We start from the raw sequence: 22,030 nt of genomic DNA on the forward strand, positions 1-22,030 counted from the left end.
CTCCTTGAGCGTGGTAAGTCTTGTATACATATATGGGCGAGATAAATGCATTAGCATTACCAGGGGAGGTCTGCTGATGCTGTAATTTGTTCCAGAGCACCTCCACCGGTTCTCTCCTTCCCAGAACAACCCTGTCAGTGTCTGATGTTGATAGACACTCTATCCAAAATTGCCTCCTGTTTTTATTACTTCATTTTCTGCAGACTACAGGCCTCTGTGTGTGTGTGTGTGTGTGTGTGTGTGTTTTTTTTTTTGTATTTTGATCTGGAGCACTATCTCTGCCATCCGTTCAACCCACATTTTATTGATCCTGGTCTATTTTTAAACAGGGCTCATCATGTAAAGTGAGCAAGTATAACAATGACAATTTTCATGCTAAACCTATATCGTCATACAATTTTATTTTAACTGAAATAATCAATAATCCATTAGAATTGAGAGGTGCCAGCGGGGATGTCATTATCCACAGTTGTTGACAGAAGTGTGACAGTGTCGATCTCAGCGTTTTCCTGAGTGACCTCTACAATCACAATGGTCAAGGAAGCAGTGGCTGTGTTTGGACTCCAAACTTAAGATTATGCTGCAGAGGGAGAACTGAAAACAGAGTTGCATTATGCTTTAAGCCGACATAAATGATGAGCAGTGTATTGTAAACCAGACCAATAACGTCTTGTTTGCTCTCTGTTCTTCTAACCTGGCTAATTAAAATGTGTACTTTATCTCTCACCAGTAAGAAAGCCAGACAGTGAGTTACGACGAGGATAATTTTGTTCAGTTCTAGACACACAATAAAATTTCATCAAGTCTTTTGTAAACCAGAGCAATAATGTGTGGTTTGTATTATATTCCCAAACTGCCTCGCTCCCCACTGTGTTTTACTTTCAACAGCCTTTATATTACCTCCACTGGCTAATACAACTGCTTAATGCTGTTTCCATAACAACTGTTGCAAAGCCCCTGATCAGAATTCATCTCAAGCTTGCCTTGTGTTTATCACATAAACACCTCATCACACACTGGGCAACACACATGCACATCCGTGGACATAAAAGACTTGTACACACACACATACAAATGGGCCGACTATTAATACACAAAGTTGCTTGTGTGAAATAAATAAATAAGAATAAAACTGGTCCTGGCTTTGTCTGTCTCTCCTCCTCCTGGTCTCTTGGTGACACACATCACATTGACGAGCTTACACACTAGTGCACCCACCCCCCCAAACTACCGCACACACACGCACACGCACACACCCGTTGGAGGACAAGGTCTGACCTTCAGCAGAGACCCACCCCTGTCACCTGGTTAGGAGGGAGACAACCACGTCACATTCATCTCTGTCACAGTGCAACTCTCACAACAGTCATACACACACACACACACACACACACACACACACACACACACACACACACACACACACACACACACACACACACACACACACACACACCAACACACACACACACACACACACACAACCCCAATGAGGCTTGGTCTCAGAATCTATGTGGTGGCTGCTGCCCATGTGACTGACGGCTTTGTAATGAAATAGTCACTCTCCCCTCTCCCTCACTCTTTCACTCCCTCGTTCCCGCTGCTTTTGGTTTGACCTCTCTCCTCCCTTCAGCTCAAACACTTTCCTCCTTTTTTCTGTCATACTTCCCTCTCATCTCTCATTCACCAATGCATGGAAGTCGAAATGGGGAAGGTGACTACTGCACACACACATATGCAGTATGGAAAGTAGCGCAAACTTTTTTAGCAGAGACCTGAGAGCAAGGAAGAGTCAGCTCCAATCCACTGAGGGAACATCAATCATGTTTTTCTAAGACTTCCCCTCTCTCGCGCACCTTACCTGTCCTCTTCTTCCTGTACTGTATTTGCATTTGAGGAGACGGCCCCCTCTCGCTCAGCAGGGGGGCGAACACATCAAAGCCAGCAACAGGTGTTTGGTGTCAAACACAATGCCAGGACCCCTGCTGTGCCAGGGCGTCTTGGATAAAGCCTGTCAGAGTCCTCAAAAACTCGCACAAAAGTTAACCACGAAAGGGTGCACAATTCTCTCACACTCACACACACACACACACACACACACACACACACATACTGATGCATAGTTGAAATCTCTAATGACAAATGTGTGTGTTTGCCAGTGGGAGGTGAAGGAAGATAGATAGGGAGGGAGGGAGAGAGAGGGAGGGACAGAGAGAGAGAGAGAGAGAGAGAGAGAGAGAGAGAGAGAGACGTGGGGGGTGTCTCCATGAAGGAGTCTCCAGTGGTTGTGTTAACCCCTGATGCCTCATCTCACTCTGAGTCATTGCGCCCTCTGAGGCTCGTCTCTGCTCTGCTATTGTTGATGTTATTGTTATTGAGGAGGCTTGGTTTGCGGAGGACAGACAGAAACAGAGAGAGATAGAGAGGCACAGAAATAAAGAGAGAGAGAGAGAGGGAGAGAGAGAGAGGGAGAGAGAGAGAGAGAGGAAAAAAGAAATAGTGTGTGCCACCTCTCATTGGCATAAATACTTGTTTACAACGAGACATAAATTGGCATCCTGTCAGTCAGTCTCTCTATTTCTCTCTCTTCTAACTCCCTTACTATTTCCCTCCCTGTCTCTATCTGTATCTCTCTCTCTTCTTCTCTCCCTCTGTGCTTCTAAGCGTATTACAACACTCCCTGGTTCAGCCCTCTCTCATTACCATATTCTAATTACATTCGTTAAGGGGAGCATTTGGGAGTTTAATGAATAAATTTGAAAGATGGGTCTCCGTGGCGATCTTTAGGTTTGTCTCCCCCTCAGCCAACTAAGGATGGGAGCACGTGTGTGCGTGTGTCTGTGAGGTTTGCACACCTGTTCGGTACGTGTTCGTGTAAATATCACTGTAGCTCGATTTCAGAAGAAACACACAAATCTAGTTAACTGCTGGGGCTCACGTGGAGTCCTCTTTCTAAAAAAATCCATTCAGAATTCTGTTTGTCGACTCCAAATAAAGATTTCATGTCATTTGTTTGTTGTTTTGGAAAAAAAGTGGGAGCCACCCATGTTGAAGCCATGCATATTTAACTCTCCTCAAGCTTCAAAAACAAACTGCCAAAGACAAGCATCAAATTACAGATGTACAAATTGTCTGCAATCTTGGGTTCGTCTTTCCCAGTGACAACACACTTGCAGGCTTCATACTGTGAGAGGAGCCGTTGGACGTAAAACAATCATAAGCAAAAGTAAACATTAAAGGTTATCAACCCTGCTCGAGTGATTGGCTTCAACTGTTGTATAGTCTGATCTGTCTCTGCCCCAGGCTGTGCACCTGAATAGACTCTTACTATGGACTCACTGTTTCAGGGTATTGCAAAATGTGCAATACGTTGGCTTAACAGAGGAGTCCCAAAAGCATTCCCAATCCTGTTGATTGCCAGCTCGTGCGTCAATAAGTCAAGAAGCGGGCAAGTAGAAAATTCACCTACTGTTCAGAAATAGAAACAGGAGTAACAGCAATAACTAACAAAATGATGTTGTCCTTGATTACACACAATTAAACATTTCCAAAAGCAACAGATTAAAGATGCAGAATCTGCTTTAACTCCTTCCTCACAGAATTCACTTTACTCATTTCTCTGTTGACTTGTCCTGAGTCATAACCACAAATCAGGAGTCAGCAGAATTTGGGAACTGTCTGGAACTTATTTATTGCATCTTGTGGTAAAAAGAATGGCTGTGTTTCATTTTGAATTCAGTTTGAAGTAGAGCAATCTATCTTTAAATTTCTTCATGACTGTCTCTTGGCTGAAACCGCTGCATGAAGGGCAGACTGTGCTCAGCCATAGCTCAGAAAATGCGTGGAGAGTGAGCTGCTGAAAGTGATAATATCTGATGAACATATGCTGTTCCTATAATAGTTCATAAGTGTACGGTATAGTGCATCAATAGATCCAGAGGGGCTCCTCTTCACTGTATATTTACAGTGATGATGCATTTGACAAGGTAGAGCCCAGTGTCATCACCTTCTCTTCAAGTACTGTGAGTCATGCAGTGGGCGCCAAAGTATGTTAGCTATCTTTAAACTTCTACATGATGTAAGTGTATGTATATAAATAAATAACAGCAGGAGATGAGCAATACAACCAACATTTTTACAGCAGCAATAACCATTTGTTGCCTATGAAAAACTATCATGACCTTTGAGAGACATTTGTTTGCTTTAATGTGACTGCTTTCATTCATTAAGCGCATGTAGCCATTTAATAATTGCTCTCATTTAATGCCCTTTTAGAGATTGAGGGGGGGACAGACATCAGTCACTGCCATCCGGGCTGTCCTGGTAACTTTCCACCTCATGTGAACTGTAATGGGCCGTGACTTCCTAGTTCAACATGCAATGACACCTTACAGTGACAAAGACTGGAGCCTGGAGTCTCACAGAGAAAGTGGAGCTGCTGTTATATTGGACACTGACTGTCTACATGGACAGAGGTAGTCAGATATAAACTTGATTATGTACATTATTAGATATAATATACATATTACATGTTATGATGCTACCATATAAACAGCATTTTCTATACATTTGGTTACTTTTCGGCAGAGAATTGAATTGGGACAGGTGTCAGCATGGCTCTGGAAGTAAAAGTTCCAATCATTTTCTGAATAGAGATTTTGATTATCAGCCTTGATATAGTAACCATCCAAAGTAGACTTACCACAAGTTATGAGACGTGAAACTATGTTAACAACAAGGTTAATTCAAGAAGTAGTGCGCTGGAAGTGGTTGGAAAGGGATCATTTGCAATGATTTATGGGATGCATAGTTCCTTCACTCTTAAAATAATCATGTGCACAGTCTTATACCGCTGCCTTTTTTCAAATGTTTTATAGTCATGATTCATCTTGTAGCTGATCTGCCTGGTTCCAGGCTTAAAACTGATTTTAGTCAGATTTTCTGAAATGTCAAAGGAGACAATCCAAAATTTACTTGAGGAACCACAGACGTTGTAAAAGTGGATCCGTCCCTGTTACACTCTATTCTGATTTTAGTCAATTATGTTGACATGTATAGATCCTATTTGAACATTTGGTGGCATCAACATGTACACCAGTTACCAACTGCTTGACGTCATAATCTGATTATGCTCTGTAACTTGTAAAAGGGAATATGAACGAAATATTTCATTACCAACTCATGTAAACCATAATTGGAATGATGTCTTAAGCAGATTAGGGTCAAATGAATATTGCTGACCGTGTAAATGTAGTAACTGCTGAACATACCGGTATATGAGGTAATTATGAAGGTTGTTAGGTTTAACACTAGCTAATACCTGTTTTTACTTCTTGCAGAAGAAGTGAGCTAACACTTCCAGTAGATATCAATATAATATTTTTGGCTCTAAGTATTATAGATGAATTTCATAGATGACCGTTACACTGTTAACAACAACTTTCACTGTCGAACACCCAAACTAACAGTCATAGCTATTTTCAATCTCTGTCATTTGAGACGGGATGCTAGTGAGACATAGCGGGATGCTCTTCTCTCCACATTAGGTGGTTTATCATTGCTCCTTCCCACTGCTTTACATTCAAACAATTAAATATATGTACTGTCACTATGCAAATGAGGCATCAGTGTAGCTGCCTCCTCAGAGTACAACATGATGGATGATATATTACAGCTGAGCTGGTCTTAGACTAATGACACCACTGCATTACAACACACAACGTAGTACACAGCTAATATCATATCAGCAAAGAAACAGAACACACACACACACACACACACACACACACACACACACACACACACACACACACACACACACACACACAAATGCCACCTTGTTTAATCCCCTAGGAATCAGTGAAATTTGATTATTTTGACTTTTACAAACACATTCCATATGAAAGTCGACACTCCATACATCAGCAGGAGGAAGGAGGGAGAGGGAGGAAGAGGAGGACAGCGACGGGGAGAGACAGAGAAACTGAACTGCTGTTTGAGAGGAGAAAACTGAACACGTACTGTGTTCTCCTGAGAAAAATTGTTCCGTTATCATAACCCAGACTGAATGTGTTACAAACACACACACACAATGCACAGAGTATCTCACCCTACAATAATATATATGTGGTATGAATGGTAAATTTAACAGTGAATAGGGGGTAAACTCTAGTGAATGTTTGTCACGGCACCAATCACAGTGTCGCACTTCTCTCACTATATGTTTTGTTGTGGCTATGATATAGTTGGCTGCCAGTTTATCCCTTTGGCTCAGCTCCTGTAACAAAGTGAGGGCTGGAGACCCAATTGTGAAACATTAAAAAACCAGAAAAAGAGCCAGAGGTAAAACCTTTGCTCTGTTAGTTTCGATATATGTCATCACTTTTGACCTGCACCATAGTGATTATTGTATGAGGATGGAACACAACTGAGGTCTTTCCTCGGCTCATGTTAGTCAATAGTCAAGGCTCTAGAACTGATGTATTGTAACATGGCCATCTTTGCTTCAAAATTAAAGAGTTCATAGAAACAAAGCTGCATGAGGCCCTAAAACATGTTGATGAACACTGTTCACAGTGCAGTAAACTTGCTGGGAGAGCGCCACAATGATATGACTTCTCAACTCATTAACAGGCAAACACAGACATTAAGACAGCTACCTTGACTGATGCTATAGTAACTGAGAAACATGGTGAATCAATTGGTAGAATAATGGATTCTGCCTGTTAGTTTTGTGTTTTTGTTATACTTTTTCTGCAGTCCCATATATACATATATATATATATATATATATATATATACATATATATATATATAAAGGTGTTTGTTTGTGTGTGTGTGTGTGTGTGTGTGTGGAGATCACCAAGACTCTGGCAGATCATTGTTCACCTTTGTGGTATTAAGATTTTGCTGTTTGTTTTTGTGAAGATTTGTTTCCTTGCCTGTTCACCGATATTCTAACTCTGTGTATTTGTCTCTATAGGATCACCTTCCTGCCAAGCTATAGCCAGTCCCCATAGCCTTTCACTCAGATTTTGACCTCTGTCTGCCTTTGACTCAACTCAGAATAAAACGGGAACTATAGACTTAACAGAAATCCTCTGCATCCTGTGGACATTCATTCTGAACCTGGTGTAACTCTGTACTCTGTCAGTTTTATATAAAACTCTCTTAAACCTGCCACCTCTCTCAATTCCTATGTTCTGTTTAAAATCTGAACCTAACACTAAGTCTGTGTTCACATATGGCTCACATTTTACGACTAAATATTCATAAATATATATTTGCTATTCCCCACACACGCATCTCTGTTATCAAATCAAATAAGCAGTGAGCAAATTGATAATGAGTGAAAAGAAATTAAAGTGTTCTGAAACCACCGTTGCAAGTTGACATTTTCTTTATTACTATGTTGTATTTTTCTACATTGATTTTGCACTGTGGAGTGCAATTTAATGACCACATAATCTCACTAGATTTAATTAAAAATAGAGAATACAGCCAATCGAATGACTATTAGTGGGCTGAAGCTCATGAGGCCAACACAACAACAGATCTGTGCAATATCACATCAACAAATCAAACATACAATGACCTCACAGCACAAACATTCGTAGCCCCCTTATGTAAGTATGTTTGACTATATTAGTATTAAATATTTGGGTTTGTTGATAGCTTTGTATTTGTATTTTACAAACATCCTAACTATCTGGATTAGATGAGAGAGGCAGCTAATAATACTGTGTGGAAAATATATTTACAGGGAAAGGGTGTACACAGAGGAGAGCATCCTAAATATTTGTGTGAAGTGAATACAATCTAACTTCAAGCATATACATATGATGTTGCATTAGAAAAAAGTCTAAATGCTATGGTGTAAAAAGTGTACAAATTCTTCAGGAAATCAATCAGCGTTATACCAGCAACCGCAAAGAAATCATGTAAAAATGTTAAATAGTTAATAATAATAACAATAATAATGATAACACTATTCACCTATACATTAAATTAGAAAAGTGGACAATTAATTCATATTTAGTAAAAAAAATAAGGCCGCAGTTCTGACCAATATGTTAGGAATTATGGTATCTGTGCAATTGTCTACCTGATATATATATATATACACATCTGTAAAGAATCTCATGTATAACTCATGCAGCCTGAGGTGTCTGCAGATCTTATCACATGAATTTACAGTAAAATATTGCCAAATAACTGAGTATGGAGACAGAGTGAGGAAATTAGCTTGAAGGAAAAAGTTTCTCAAGAAATCCTACTGATATTGTGAGAAGGGTTTACTGAAACTGCAAGTTCGGAATGAGAAAAAAAAGTTTGATTGAAAGCTACCTTCGTAAAACATGAGCAGAGAGTATGAAATACGAGTTGGCTTCAGAAATCTTGAACAATGCATATTCTTTTACATGTCTCTTAACGAAGTAATTAAGTCAGAAAAACAAAGATGCAAAAGAAAAAAACCTCGAATGGTTTGTGTGGCTGAATTTCTACTGGGCTTTGTTGACGTCTCACTGTCATTTGGGGAAGGGAACATGCTAAATTGCCACGTGCTGCTGTAAGATACATTTGACTCCTGAGGGCCTTGCAAAGTCTGAGAAGCAGAGCATCATCAAAGTTAAATAAAATGATAATGTTATCTAAAGCTCTACATACACTACAATTCCTCCAAACATAGGAGCACAACGACTAACCCTAACCCACACACATTTTAATGCTTTATCTGTCTGAAATGAATTAAATCTAATTTAAAGAGGACTCAGGTATTACAGAGGTTCTGTGTGGGGACATTTCAGGTTACAAAAGGTATTGTCTCCACTGCACACCTCGGCTCCTTATTACAGCAGACACTGCTGGTCATTTGGTTCCTTTTGATTGGTCTTGCAAAGTAACAGGAAGTTAAAACGCAGAGGACACACAGAAAGACACACATGAAGACACACACAAACGAGCTGAGGAACACACACACACACGCACGCACGCACGCACACACGCACACAAGACCCGCACTCACAGTCACACATTCCTACTGTTTAATATATTTCTGTGTCTCCAGTTAACAATATTTTGTGTCAAATTATACTGGGCAAGATAAATAGTCGGTCTGCGCGACATGGAGGAAATAGAACAAGCGAAAAAATGTGGGGCTTCCAGTCGTGTAGGAGGAGATGTAGAGAGAGAGCGAAAGGAGATGAGATAGGAGGAGAGGAGAGGAGAGAGGAGGAGAGGAGAGGAGAGACTCAGACACCTGGCTTTCCCTGACTAGACTTGTAAAACCTGGTTAATCCCAGCCCTTTGTGAACTTGTGTGTGCTGATCTAACTGCATGCCATGAAAAACACTGAAATACAGATCCCAACAATTTATGCGACATCCATAGTAAAAGCTCTTTTGCAAATGAGAGGCTCACTGGATAATAGACATCTATAAAGAAGGAAATACCATTAATGAATCGAACAAATCTAAAGTGATTAATTCTTTGCATTGCTTCACATTGGGATCACGTTGCTATCGTTTGGTCGGCAGGACAGTATATAGAGTTAGAGCGGAAATGGAAGTCACAACAGACACAAAATGACAATGGGTGTTAATTGGGCTATGCTTGGCTCAGAGAGAGAGATGGAGAGATAGACAAAGAGGAGGGAAAGAGAGAGGGAGGGAGAGAGAGCCTGGAGGACTAATTAGTGATTATAACTTGGCGCTCTCCAAACATAAAATATTTCTCAACCCAAAAGACAGAGGAATGATTAAAAAGAAAAGAAAAGGAATCAAACACAAGGAGCTCTGCAACACCCCTCTGGTATAGTGTGCATGTGTATGCGTGTGTGTACATGTGTGCATGCATGTGTGTGAACATCTGAGTGTGTGCACTGGGTTCTTTGCCCCCTCATTAAACTATGCTTTACTCTGGTAAACGGCAACAGTGCAGAGCTCAATGTCAACTGGAGAGGTTATAGCTATAAGCAGACTCTGGGACACACACAGACACACAGACACAGACACACACACACACACACAGACACACAGACACACACACACACACACACACACACACACACACACACACACACACACACACACACACACTGACACAAGTCTCCCCTAAACATGTTATCTAACAAATGCAGAAATGACACACCCATTTCATTTAAAAATGAAACTTTCTCTAAGTTTCCAGTGGCCTGTAACGTTTGTCTTTGCTCTGGCACGGCCAACAAAATGGAGAGTGTCAGCAGGAGCCAGTGTGAGCTGGACATTAGCGATTCACACATCAAAGTCATAAATCAAGGGCACCCTTACCACAGAATAAATGGAGCACAGAGACCCGAGACTGGCTGTGTGCTAACTGTATCACTCTGAGATTCCTTAATGAAGCCTTAGTATTTTTTTTCACATTGTCTGTTAACTGGCGTTTAATGTCATCCCTCCTGTGTTAACTTCCTCTCTGCACACCTCTACTTTTCATGTTTCACCTACAGGGAAAAATGGGAAATATCTCTACAAAGACATGTAGGGATACAATGCATGCATATTTAATTGAATGTATCTATTTAATGGCTCACAAACAATACTGACATAAATAATACATTAAACATTCACACACGCAGCACTTTGTTTGGGCTAGACACAGGCGCTCACAGAAGCTTGCACAGCATGCACAGGTGAGTGTGAGTGATAATTTTACCTGAGATCTAGAGCTTTTTTTTGCTCTTCACCATTAGTTTTTTGGGGGGATCTGTTGTACATGTTTGGCATTACAAGAGGACATACTGACAATATCTCGTCTTTCTTGTCACCTTTGATGTACTGCACAATCATAAAGAGCGTTTGTGTCACACATGCAATATTGATCATAACATTAGCAGGAATATGTGTGCAAACTCACACACACACACGCACAATCTGTTACCATAGCAACACATATCCTTGATGCACTCACACATGCACGCATGCATGTTGCACACACACACACAGGAGGTGGATGGGGCAGTGGCCAAACATGTATATGCTTTTTGATCTGCTTCTCATTCAAGCAATCATGTTAGTGTCATGCGGCGGCACAGCCAGACATGCGCGTGTGTGAACTGTCGATGAGCTGCCTTCACACCACAGTGACACAATATATCACTATGCAGTGAGAGCGGATCTGCGCAATAAAACACTGCATGTTTCATATCATTGATACCAAAATAATGCCTTTGCTTTTTTGCGCCAGTACAGTTGAGTGACACGTAGCGCCTACTCACATGCAGAAGCACTGTGGCACAGACGGCTGTCGTCTGTGTAATCTACTCAAGTCTGTACCAACCCATTTGACAGTTGCATCATTTGAATCATGGTAGGGAGCTGCTCTGAAGTAGGAAGCTTTAACATGCACACAAGATCAGATATTGATGTGCACATTCACATAGCATGTGCATGCACATTTCATAGCTTGAATATTATCTTTCTAAAGCGAAGTTTATCTGTTATTCAACCCAGACTGGCCTCTTACAATATGAGTCAGGATGTCAAGGGTCCCCTCAAGAGTAATCATATTTTTTCATGAGCTTGAATCCCAGGACCAGATTCTGAAGTTTGTCTTTGTCGAGATTTAAAGAACTTTCATAGCCTCCTTATTTCAGTGCTCCAAAGAATCTGCTGAAACCAAACAAGTCATTTCCGATGGATGAATAAAACAGACTCTACCATCCGTCTGTCCACCTGAGTGTGGTTTGTTATCTCAAACTAGTCTATAGTCTATTACCATGGACAGATACACATACACCCCCAATCTATTATTGAACAAAAGGCTCACGCCTCTGCTTAGCCCTTCAGGGAGGAATCCATCCCTCCATCCCAGAATAATTTCACACATCAGTAGGTACACAAAAGAGAGAGAGGAAGAGAGGGAAGGGAAGGAAGAGAGGAAAGGACAGAGAGGAGAAGGATGAGTGCACTGGGTAGAAATGTATGGGGTCACAGCTCAGTGCTTGTGGGAGGCCAAGCAAAGAGCCATGCGTGACAAAACAGAGATCAGAGATGGTATGCAATCGTGCACACTTGCAAGAAAACAAACACACATGCACGCATGCAAACACACGCACTGACATACACATGTCAAGAAAAATGAGAAAATAGGGACATTTCAGATGAAGACTTGTAAAGATTGTGACTGACTTAATCAAAGGCATCAAAACACAGGACGGTAATCTCTTTATCTATCACACTGTACTCCTCTTATTCACACATACAGTGCACGCACACGCGCACACACACACACACACACACACACAGAGAAAGGATAATCCTAATTCTGAATGCATACATGTATAAACAGAAACCCAAACAGTGAGGATAAGGAATCACAAAAACAATTGTGAATTTCTTTATTTGTGAGAACATAGAAATTAAGAATTATTTGAAAAAACACACACACACACACACACACACACACACACACACACACACACACATCCACTCACATGCACAGAGATGTGTCTACATGCCGAATAATTACTGGCCAACTTGGTCAATAACATATCACCACACTGAGCAATATCTCGACCAGAACAGTATTACTTTTTGAAGTAACACACACATACACATTTAAAGGATGTGACTTAATACATAAATTGATTTAAGTTTGACAGCTGACATCTGATTGATCTGGAAATCCCACATAAGATTGTGTTAGGCTACAGTCTATGGTGGTAATACAAACTCTACATGCGTATTAAATTTGATTAAATTTAAATTTGATGACCAATGATGATTTCAATTTTCAATGTGCTACTATAGCTATAGCTCGTTTGTTGTCTGCAATACAGACAGATAACAAACACAGGGGTAAAAAATCAATACCTTTGTTGCGGCAGATACAAAATAATCGACCACAATAATCTGGCATTGTGCATATCCCTAACAGACACATGCAGTAAGAAACACACACACCGACTGAAACACAAACATGCATTAGATGCACATCGAGCATCCTCCTATGAAAGCATCAAGCAAGAGGAGCAGCAGACACAATGGAGTGTTTAAGTATGCAGGAAACTTTATGCCTGGGTGGAAAAGGAGCTTTGAAGGAATTCGCTGAGGGACACCCAACCTCCCCCTGAACTGAGCCTGTACCTCCTCATCAGAGAGAGAGAGCGCCAAGGAGAGAGAGAAGGAGAGTGAGGGAGGGGGGAGGAGAGGAAATGAAAGATAAAGATGAAGAGGAGTAGATGGTTAGTTGAAAGGGAGACTTATGGAGAAAAAGAGGGAGAAAGGGCAGGAGAGGGGGCAGGCAACAAGGTGCTCTGGTCTAGTTGCTGCGCTTTGTGCACAACTGCTGTTGGTTAGGCTGATGAAAGTAGAAGTCCCTAACTAACAGTGGCTACGTTGTAGCACACTGAACACACACGCACACTGAACACACACGCACACACACACAGACACACTACCTATTCATGTGTGCACACTGTTCAGTAGGCGCCGGGCTTAACTCCCAGTATGACCTTCATTGAGATGGATTGCATGAAAAATGTAATGACTTTCCTGAGAGAAAAACCACAGGCCAAATCAGCTTTGCATTGCATAATAATGCAGGACTTGGTAATCAATAACACAAACACACAAACACACATCCATAATGGAGTGCACAGCCTGCACATGGAGAAAATGTCCTCGCAGAGGCCAACCACATCACAATGAATGAAGCTAACCACCAGCGGAGAGCAGTGCAATGAAATGCATGAACAAGGAGTCATTGACGATAAATGCCTGCAACCATTTCCACCCATCAAACAATTCCCTAAGCTAAAGCCAACAGATTAAATCTGAAACAACAGGAAGCTCTGTGCAGCTTTTCTCACCCCAAATGTTTAGCTCAGGGTCATCTATGGTCCTGAATAAAGAGCTGTCCCCAACTAATTTTGCCACATTTTACATGGGCACCACTAAGCCAGCGGCTGAATTTAAGTTATGTATTGTTCATGGTGCAAATATGATGCTAATTTTGGCCCAGAACAGGACAGACTCAGCCCTATATTCATGAGTGGTTGCCATGGGTTTGTGTGAAAACTACAGTCCGATTATGAGTTAAACACAATGTGGTTCACAGACTGAGTAAAGTGAGGTGCAAAAAGCCCTGAGGTAACTTAAACTTAGTTCACTTTTATGATCAAATCCTCTGGGTGCATGGTCACTGTGTTTGTTGTTTGTACCTCACATACAGCTTTTCATTTCCACTGTTTTGTTTGGTTTTGCAGAACAACAATGCTCACTATAAGTGGAGCATAATTTTCACACATTACACAAAGCAGAAAAAACTATGTGTGCCACACATTTAACAGCTTCTGTGGTGGCATAGCAACAATGTGAAGTTCAGACATCTCCATTGTATTGGTCATGTGGGTTTTGTTGAACCCACCAAACATCAGGGAGTGGAAAGGTTCAATTTCTAGCCTCATTTCTTGTTTCTTAGCTTATAAATCCCATCGTTTTAGGCTGATCCTGGCGCCTTGACCCATAGGGGTTTGGATTACAAAGTGTAATAGAAAGCAACATAATGGAATGTACAGTCAGTGGGACTCTGGCTGGGAGCTCAGGTTGTTTTTTTCACACAATAAAAAGGTGCTATTGTGTTTGTTTACCTCCTCTTCATCTCTCAGTGTGAAATTAGCTGGAGATGCATCACCAGTAAAAACAGAGTTCATCTCACTGTCACAGATATTTGCCTTTCCAGCGTGTTTCATTCTCACCTCGTTGGTGTTCCAGCGATGGCGCTCCTTGGGCAGAGAGGAACATTTGGGTAGACACTCCAGCAACTTCTTCGGAAGGTAGATCTTCAATTGTCCAGGCTCATCTGGAGTGGAAGGAGGGGTGGGGGGTGGGGGAGGACAGGGGAGAAGATAAAGGAAGATAAATGGGGGATGAGTGGGAAGAGAGGAGAAATTTCTCATCAGACACAGAGACATGGTGAGAGGAGAATACCAAAACGCATCATCTGTGGGATCTGGCTGACTCAAATTCATAACAAACTTTTATTGTGTGGCATTTCTAATGGCTCGATGTCACCTTGAGTAATTGAAGTTGCAAAGAGATTTGTTCAGGCCGGTGAAGGACAGAAGCTTTAATTAATTTTGTTCAAATAAAATTTCCACATCCACATTTTGGGCATAGCAGTGAAAAGAGAAGTCAGGCTGATGTTTTGTATGGCTGAGTAAATGTGTTATTCCAAATCACAGAGCCAGCAAATAGCAAACAAACTATGTAAAATATTTCCATGTCATCTGTATTTATAAGCATGTCATATTTTATCTTATTCACTGATTTACAGCATCGTACACAAGAAAGTTTGATGATTGTCGATCAAGGCTAAGTGTGCAGAGCACAAATAGAGTGGCACTGACTTATTTTTGGACAGCAGGTGGAGGTACACAGTGCACCTGAGTCAGATTTGGATTAAGAAGAATCCATTATCATACATTATGAGTACATTTGGGGTTGGTTACAATCACAGCCAATCACATGGGCATCTCTTATCCCCTTTAAAAGCAATGCTCTCCCCTGAGTGTTATACAGACAGGTTGGTAATGGAGTAGGGACTGCAGACCAGCTCCTCTTAAGAGGAAACTAATATTCTTCTGCGGAAGCTGGAAAGTTGTGACAAACCCAGCAGCTTATAATGCAGGCATGAGCAGGTGATGCCTCATTCAAAGTTTTTTTTGTTTCTGAACAAACACTATTTTATTTACAACCACATTGATCCACATGCTAATCACAGGCTGGTTAAAATTGGCTGACCTATACTTGATATTCTAGGTTTTTTCTTTTTGTCAATAAATCCAGCAATGAACTGATACTATCAACAAACACTGTATGTGTAAACAAAACCTGATAGCATGTTTCTCTCTGCCATAAACCTCATGTCCAAAAAACACACCAGTGAGTCACATCATTACACGTTTTTTCATTCTAATAAACACTAATAAACACATGCATGTGTATTTTTGGCGGGTTATATATATATATATATATATATATATACATACCATTCTGTTAAATAATCATCCATACACCAAATATCTCCAGTTTTAGGTACATTTGGGAAAACCACACAGCCTAGCAAATGTATTACACTCTAAAAAGTAATTCAGGTGACCTGTTACCGCCACTTAATTAAATGCATGATAGCAGGCCAAAAAACCTAATTTATTGACTGAGATCAACATTTTAAGTTGGAAACATTATTTTGTTGAGTTATGACGAAATAATAATGTTGATAATTAAATCAAATTAATATTGTGTCTTATTTCAAGTTAAATGTCTACATTAAGTGATTTGACATAAAGTTAAAGTTCTTGTAACTTGATAAAATTCGCTTGACAACTTAATTTTTCTCCAACTTAGTTCAGGATTTTAAGTCCCCATTTAACATGCCCCGACGTGTTCAGAAAGTTGAGACTGTGTGTCAGAGGACCTGCTAAGAGGAGAAAGACATTTTCAAGGCAAGTATCATCTCTTGTACATGTAAAATGCAATTTACTTCAGTTTTCTCAATCGTGATATTGACCATTAGTGGACTTGTGTATGGATGTTAGGCTAAAGCTGCTGGAACATGTTGTACTACTACACACTGCTAATGCTATTCATATAAGCAGTGTGATTTGGACATAATATCAAGATCTACGTGTATCTACTTCACATTAAGACTTTGCATCATCAGTTTTATCCAAGATAGACTTACTATGTCATTCTATGATTAGTGTGAAAAATGAACAAAAATGAGCTGGGGGCTCAAAATGTGTAAATTTGAAACCTCTTCAAAAATAGAGTTGCTAAAACATTACAGGCTACGCCATGGTCATGGGGGCAATCACTGCCATGTCTTCACCAAGATTGTTTTTTCTTCCTTCAAAACATGGGGTAGCCTTAGATCACATCTATCCAGGAATCACTCTCAGGAAACTCAGGAAAGAGGGAGATCTGTAGAAAGCCTCTCTTTTACTTGCCAGTGTTGCAGTAACAGTACAATTTCCATAGAAAAAGAGTTTTTTAAACATTTTGGTCAGCATTTGAAACAACACGAGACTGTCGTCTGTGTTTTTAAGAACTGCAATTTCAGCACTAATATTTATGGAACATTTGCCTCACACAGAAACTGAAAGCATACTCCCCACTCACTGCAAGACTTTAAAGAAGACCTACTGAAGAGGTATGAAGGTTCTTCAAATTCAAATGACTACAGTGATACAGGATACAGAAGTTTCTGTGACTGATTATGGTCGGGATGATAAAGTTTTTGTGGTTACAGATAAATGAAGAATTCAAGAGAATTACTGCTCTTAGAATTGAATCAACCTTCATGGCCAAACTTGACCATTGCATCCCAAAACTGATGGACGTAGCCTCATCAAAGGGAGGAGCTACAGGAGTTGGAATCAGGCAGATCAAGGACATGCTTCATGAGGTATAATCACTTCTTAAATTTATATTTGAAAAGCTAATTGTAAGCCACCCATTCAGATTTAATTAATTTTGCCACTTTTTCTTGACCTTTTTTCCTTTCTCTTATATAGAATAGTACAGTTGAAGTACGGAGAGAAGTAGCCATCCGCTGCCTGGTTGTGTACCTTGGAGAGAAGGAGAATGACCTCTTCAAAGAATTTGCTGTAAGTAATTCAAAGAATTAGGAAGAAACTGAAATCAATTTGTGAATTTAATATCTCAGGAACATAATTGCTCTATCGATCAGCTGAATTCACTATGTGACAGTGTTTAAAGTCTGCACTAATCATCCAGTTCATTATCTCGAACATTTGCTTTCCAGGACACCGAAGAGTTTGAGGCAAACCTTGATCGGCAAGTGATGAATATTGCCATTATTGGTGATCAGCAGTCGACCCCAGGATCTGACCAGAGGACAGCAACCAACGTGGTTGAGGGAACCAAAATCCTGGCGGGAAAGGATATGCCAAGGTGCTGTGCTTTGCTGATGGGCACAATATATGCCCTGAATCTGAGTTATCGTAAGGAACTTAAGTCTACATTTGAGGTTTTTTCAGAAGCTGTTCCTCGGCCTTGATGGACTAAAAACCAGTGCCACAATTTTTGTGCTTTGGAAATAATTGTTGTGGGATTACTCACGTCATTATGCAGCTTATGCATAAAAATGTTCACTGTTCAATATATAACTGCAGTTCAAAATAAATAAAAAAAGTTAAATGCCACACAATTTTGTTGTTGTATAAATTAATCATTAATTTCATAAAGGTTGCTATGAAAAAAAACACATTAAAAAGCTAAAAAACTACTGAGGAAAATCTAATTGGAGCAAATAGATCTTTTAAATCGTGTCAACTTAAAAAACCTGTTTATTATCATTGAAATTAAGTACAAAACACTTAAAAATTCCTTTTCAATAACTTGGAAAAAGTACTTGGAACGACTTAATTTTAATAAGTAATCAACTTAAAAATGTGTGTTTACTGTAACAATTTTTAAGTAAGTAGTGATTAAAAATACCTTTGATTGCAGATGAAAAGCTAATTCCCTTAACTCAATATTGTTTGTCAGTTAAAGTTAATTTCTCTCTAAGTTGCCGTAACTCAAAAAAGATCAATGCAAACTGTTGCGTTGATTTTTTTTGTTGAGCCTAGACAACATTTTTTAGAGTGTACTATATAATCTGAGACATATAACGAAGTAAAGTATTAAAGTATTGAAAACACAGCATTGATTTTAGCCTCTTTGTTGAGTTTGTTGACAACAGTGATAGTGATTTCCTTTTCTTTTTATTCAGTGTATGTGATGTAACTACTGGTTGCAGAATATGTAATAATACAAACAAGCACATTTGGAATAATAGAGGTTTGCTTTTTGGAGGGAGCTATAAGACTGCACTGCCACCAACACGACATGGTGCTGCTGGATTACCTGTGAAACTCTCCTCCTACTGCAGCGCGCAGAGAATCACCAAAATATTGAATAGGTGTGGGTAAAGAAAAAAAATCCCTCTGCGCCACAGGATATACCACTTCACCAGTGCTAAGCGTTCACACAAATACAGCCCCTCATGTGTGTATGTGTGTATGTGTGCGTGCATGCCCAACGGGTGTGCAGCTCAGAAGTCAAAGAGAGCAAGCACTCAAAGGTTATTGATAAGCATTTGAGTAGAGGGCGTCCATTCAAGACTCCCCTGGGAAGATAGGAATTATACTGTACCTGAGGGCTGACAGAGTGAGAGTAAAACAGAGATATGTTAGGTTATGTGTGTGGGTGGGAGGAGGGGGTGTCGGAGTGGGGAGACGAGAGACAATGAGCCAGAGAGAGACACTTAATGAAGAAAAAAAAACTTTGAAAGAGACTAATCAGAAAGTAAGAATTTTGCAAGGACAAGAGATGGAACAAGGTAAGACAAAGACAGATGAGTGCTGTAAGAAGACAGGAGTGGGGTCTATGTGTGTGTGCTCAGAGCTGCCTGAGTATGTGTGTGTGTTTGTGTCAGTAAAAGTGTGTTCAGGCACGTATGCTCCCCCTAATCAATTATGCATTTATTAATAGAAGGCCTGAGAAGACAGAATTTCAAACAGCTGAACGGTGCAGCAGCTTAGTTAAACAGCTGAATGGTGCAGCTTAGTTAAAGCCTAATTTCTTTTTTAGCAGCACTCCAGCCTCTCTGCTATGAATGCCAATCAGCGTTTAAACCCCACCCCTCCTGGCTATAACCCCCTCCCCTCCCCCTGCTGTTCTGAAGAATTCTCATCAGAGCCTCGCCTTTGAAATGTACCAGAACCACCACATCAAACAAGCCCGTAGCACATGCGTAGGCACACACACACAAACACACTCATACATGCAAACAGATTCACACATACACATGCGGCCAAAGAAGCCACATAACAGAATTTATCTCAGAGTGGCATTTTTTTTTTACCAGTGACCTTGGTGCCGAAATCTCTTTCAAACCACACCTTTATGGACACAGCCATCCTCTTAACCCATTCTTGCATTTTCCCTCCTCGCTGATGAGGAATGGAAGAACAACTTCGCTGATTTGTTGAATGCGGATGAGCTTTTACACCCCAAAGAGGCTCGACATAGATCACACACTTGCTAATCGGCTAAAAGAGAGTCCAAAAGAGTGACGAAGTCTGAATGCTAATGTGAAACTGATGGCTCATTAAGTCATATAGAGGTATGCGTCCTAAAAAGTGTAAAAGTGTTGAACCGAAGTGAAACATTGCTTTGGTGGTAGCCTATCAAATGCCATAATTTAGACTGGAGCAGCCACCGACTGATGAATATTTTACCTCATAAAACTGTCATCTCCATATTTAACACAGAAACAAGCCAATGCCCTTGTGAGATGGCTGTCAGTTAATTATAAAACTCTCTTCAGCAAAGAGAGAGAAAAATGCTCCAAATGCAACTCTTAACTCTCCCCCTACTGATATTAGGAGGCATCAGGGGAAATTTTCACATTTTCCCCTTTTTTGGGATGGAATTAATGTGACAGAAAGAAAGGCTCATTGCACAGCAGCTAGATGGTGGGAGGGGGTGGGGGTGTGGGTGGGGAGTGGGATGGCAGGAGGAAGTGCCAGGGCAGGGAGAAGAAAGGGGGGAGCATAGCATGGGATGAGCGAGTGTGCAGGAAGAAGGAGGGAGAGACGACAGAAAGAGGGAGAGCAGGGGGGAGGGATAGAGAGATGGGTGTGCATGCTAATTTTATCATTCTGCTGATAAACTTTTCCTCCAGTAATCCTCCAGCTGGGACGCGAGAACAGATAGGAGACAGGGATAGGCTCAGGAAGTCTCAGCTCATATTAAACAGCCATCCCAAACAGAACTCTCTGTTCTGTTCTCTTCTATTCTCTTCTTTTTTTATTCTATTCTATTCAATTCTATTCTATTCTGTTCACTTGCTATTTTTTGACTCTCACATTTTCTCCCATCCCTCTAAACAAAATAAGAGGGTCTGGTGCAGGTATGAGGCCATCTGCTCCTTCCCAAATGAAAAAAAACGTGTGTGTGGGTGTGCATTTATGTGTGTGCGTCTGTGTGTGTTATGGGACTTCCACATAACTTCCCTCCCTATACACATAACCCCCACCACCTCACTAAGTACCATGTCTGTCTGCTCCTCCTCACATCTGTTTATTTTCCTGCAATTTGTCCCCCTAACAAACAACGCACAAACACTCACACACACACACACTTGCACACTCAGACAGAGAGGCAGGGACATGCATCAGTGTCATGTCCTCTGGAATCAATAACCAATCAAAGCAATCATTGCCTTTATAGTCCCTGTAACACACCATAGCAATCACACACATGCCCACCACACACTTCCACGCATACACGACCATGCGGTGACCCCAGATTACACACTCCATCTCACTTCTAGTTTTACCAGGCCCATTGAGGATTATAGATACATAATGCCATGTGTACAGATTAGGCATGACAATAAACTACTGATAGCCAAAGTAAGCCCTGCCTTATTGTGTGTGTGTGTGTGTGCGTGTGTGTGTGTGTGTGTGTGTGCTCACTAATACTGTACTGGCATGCATGAATAAACATGATGTGTAACAAAGCTGAATTGGAATGATGTCTCAGCAGAGAGACATAGAGTGTGTGCTTGCTTTCTGTATGTGTGTATGTGTGTGTGTGTGTGTGTGTGTGTGTGTGTGTGTGTGTGTGTGTGTGTGTGTGTGTGTGTGTGTGTGTGTGTGTGTGTGTGTGTGTGTGTGTGTGATCTGTTACAGAGCACATGAGAAGGAGACCTCAGTTCCTGCATCACATCATTCTGCCAGAAGGCTTTTATACTTGCTCCCAGAGTCACCCTGCGCTACAGACAAATGTGAGAGCAGCACTTAAACACCCTCTCGCAGACATGCGCACGCACAAACAGTGTGAAGAGTATATGTGTGTCTCTTACTGTTGGCGTCAGTGTCGTCACTCTTGGGAGGGGTGTGTCCTGTGTAACCAACTGCAATCCTGACCATTCGCTCTGGATTTCTTATCTTCTTCAGTCCTACAAAATG

General features: G+C 40.8%; 1 protein-coding gene across 5 annotated transcripts in view; it reads right to left on the minus strand.

The window, feature by feature from the left end:
- Nucleotides 1-22,030, minus strand: part of LOC109629403 (calmodulin-binding transcription activator 1-like) — a 54,855-nt gene that overhangs the window by 30,375 nt on the left and 2,450 nt on the right. For all 5 annotated transcript variants that reach the window (XM_069510055.1, XM_069510078.1, XM_069510067.1 and 2 more), the window contains exons 2-3: nucleotides 21,925-22,020; nucleotides 14,741-14,844 (exon numbers count right to left, since the gene is read on the minus strand). In XM_069510055.1, the coding sequence (XP_069366156.1) occupies nucleotides 14,741-14,844; nucleotides 21,925-22,020 (200 nt within the window). The remainder of the gene's footprint in view (nucleotides 1-14,740; nucleotides 14,845-21,924; nucleotides 22,021-22,030) is intronic.

Source organism: Paralichthys olivaceus, chromosome 2 (genome assembly GCF_024713975.1).
Source record: "Paralichthys olivaceus isolate ysfri-2021 chromosome 2, ASM2471397v2, whole genome shotgun sequence".
NCBI classification, from domain to species: domain Eukaryota; kingdom Metazoa; phylum Chordata; class Actinopteri; order Pleuronectiformes; family Paralichthyidae; genus Paralichthys; species Paralichthys olivaceus.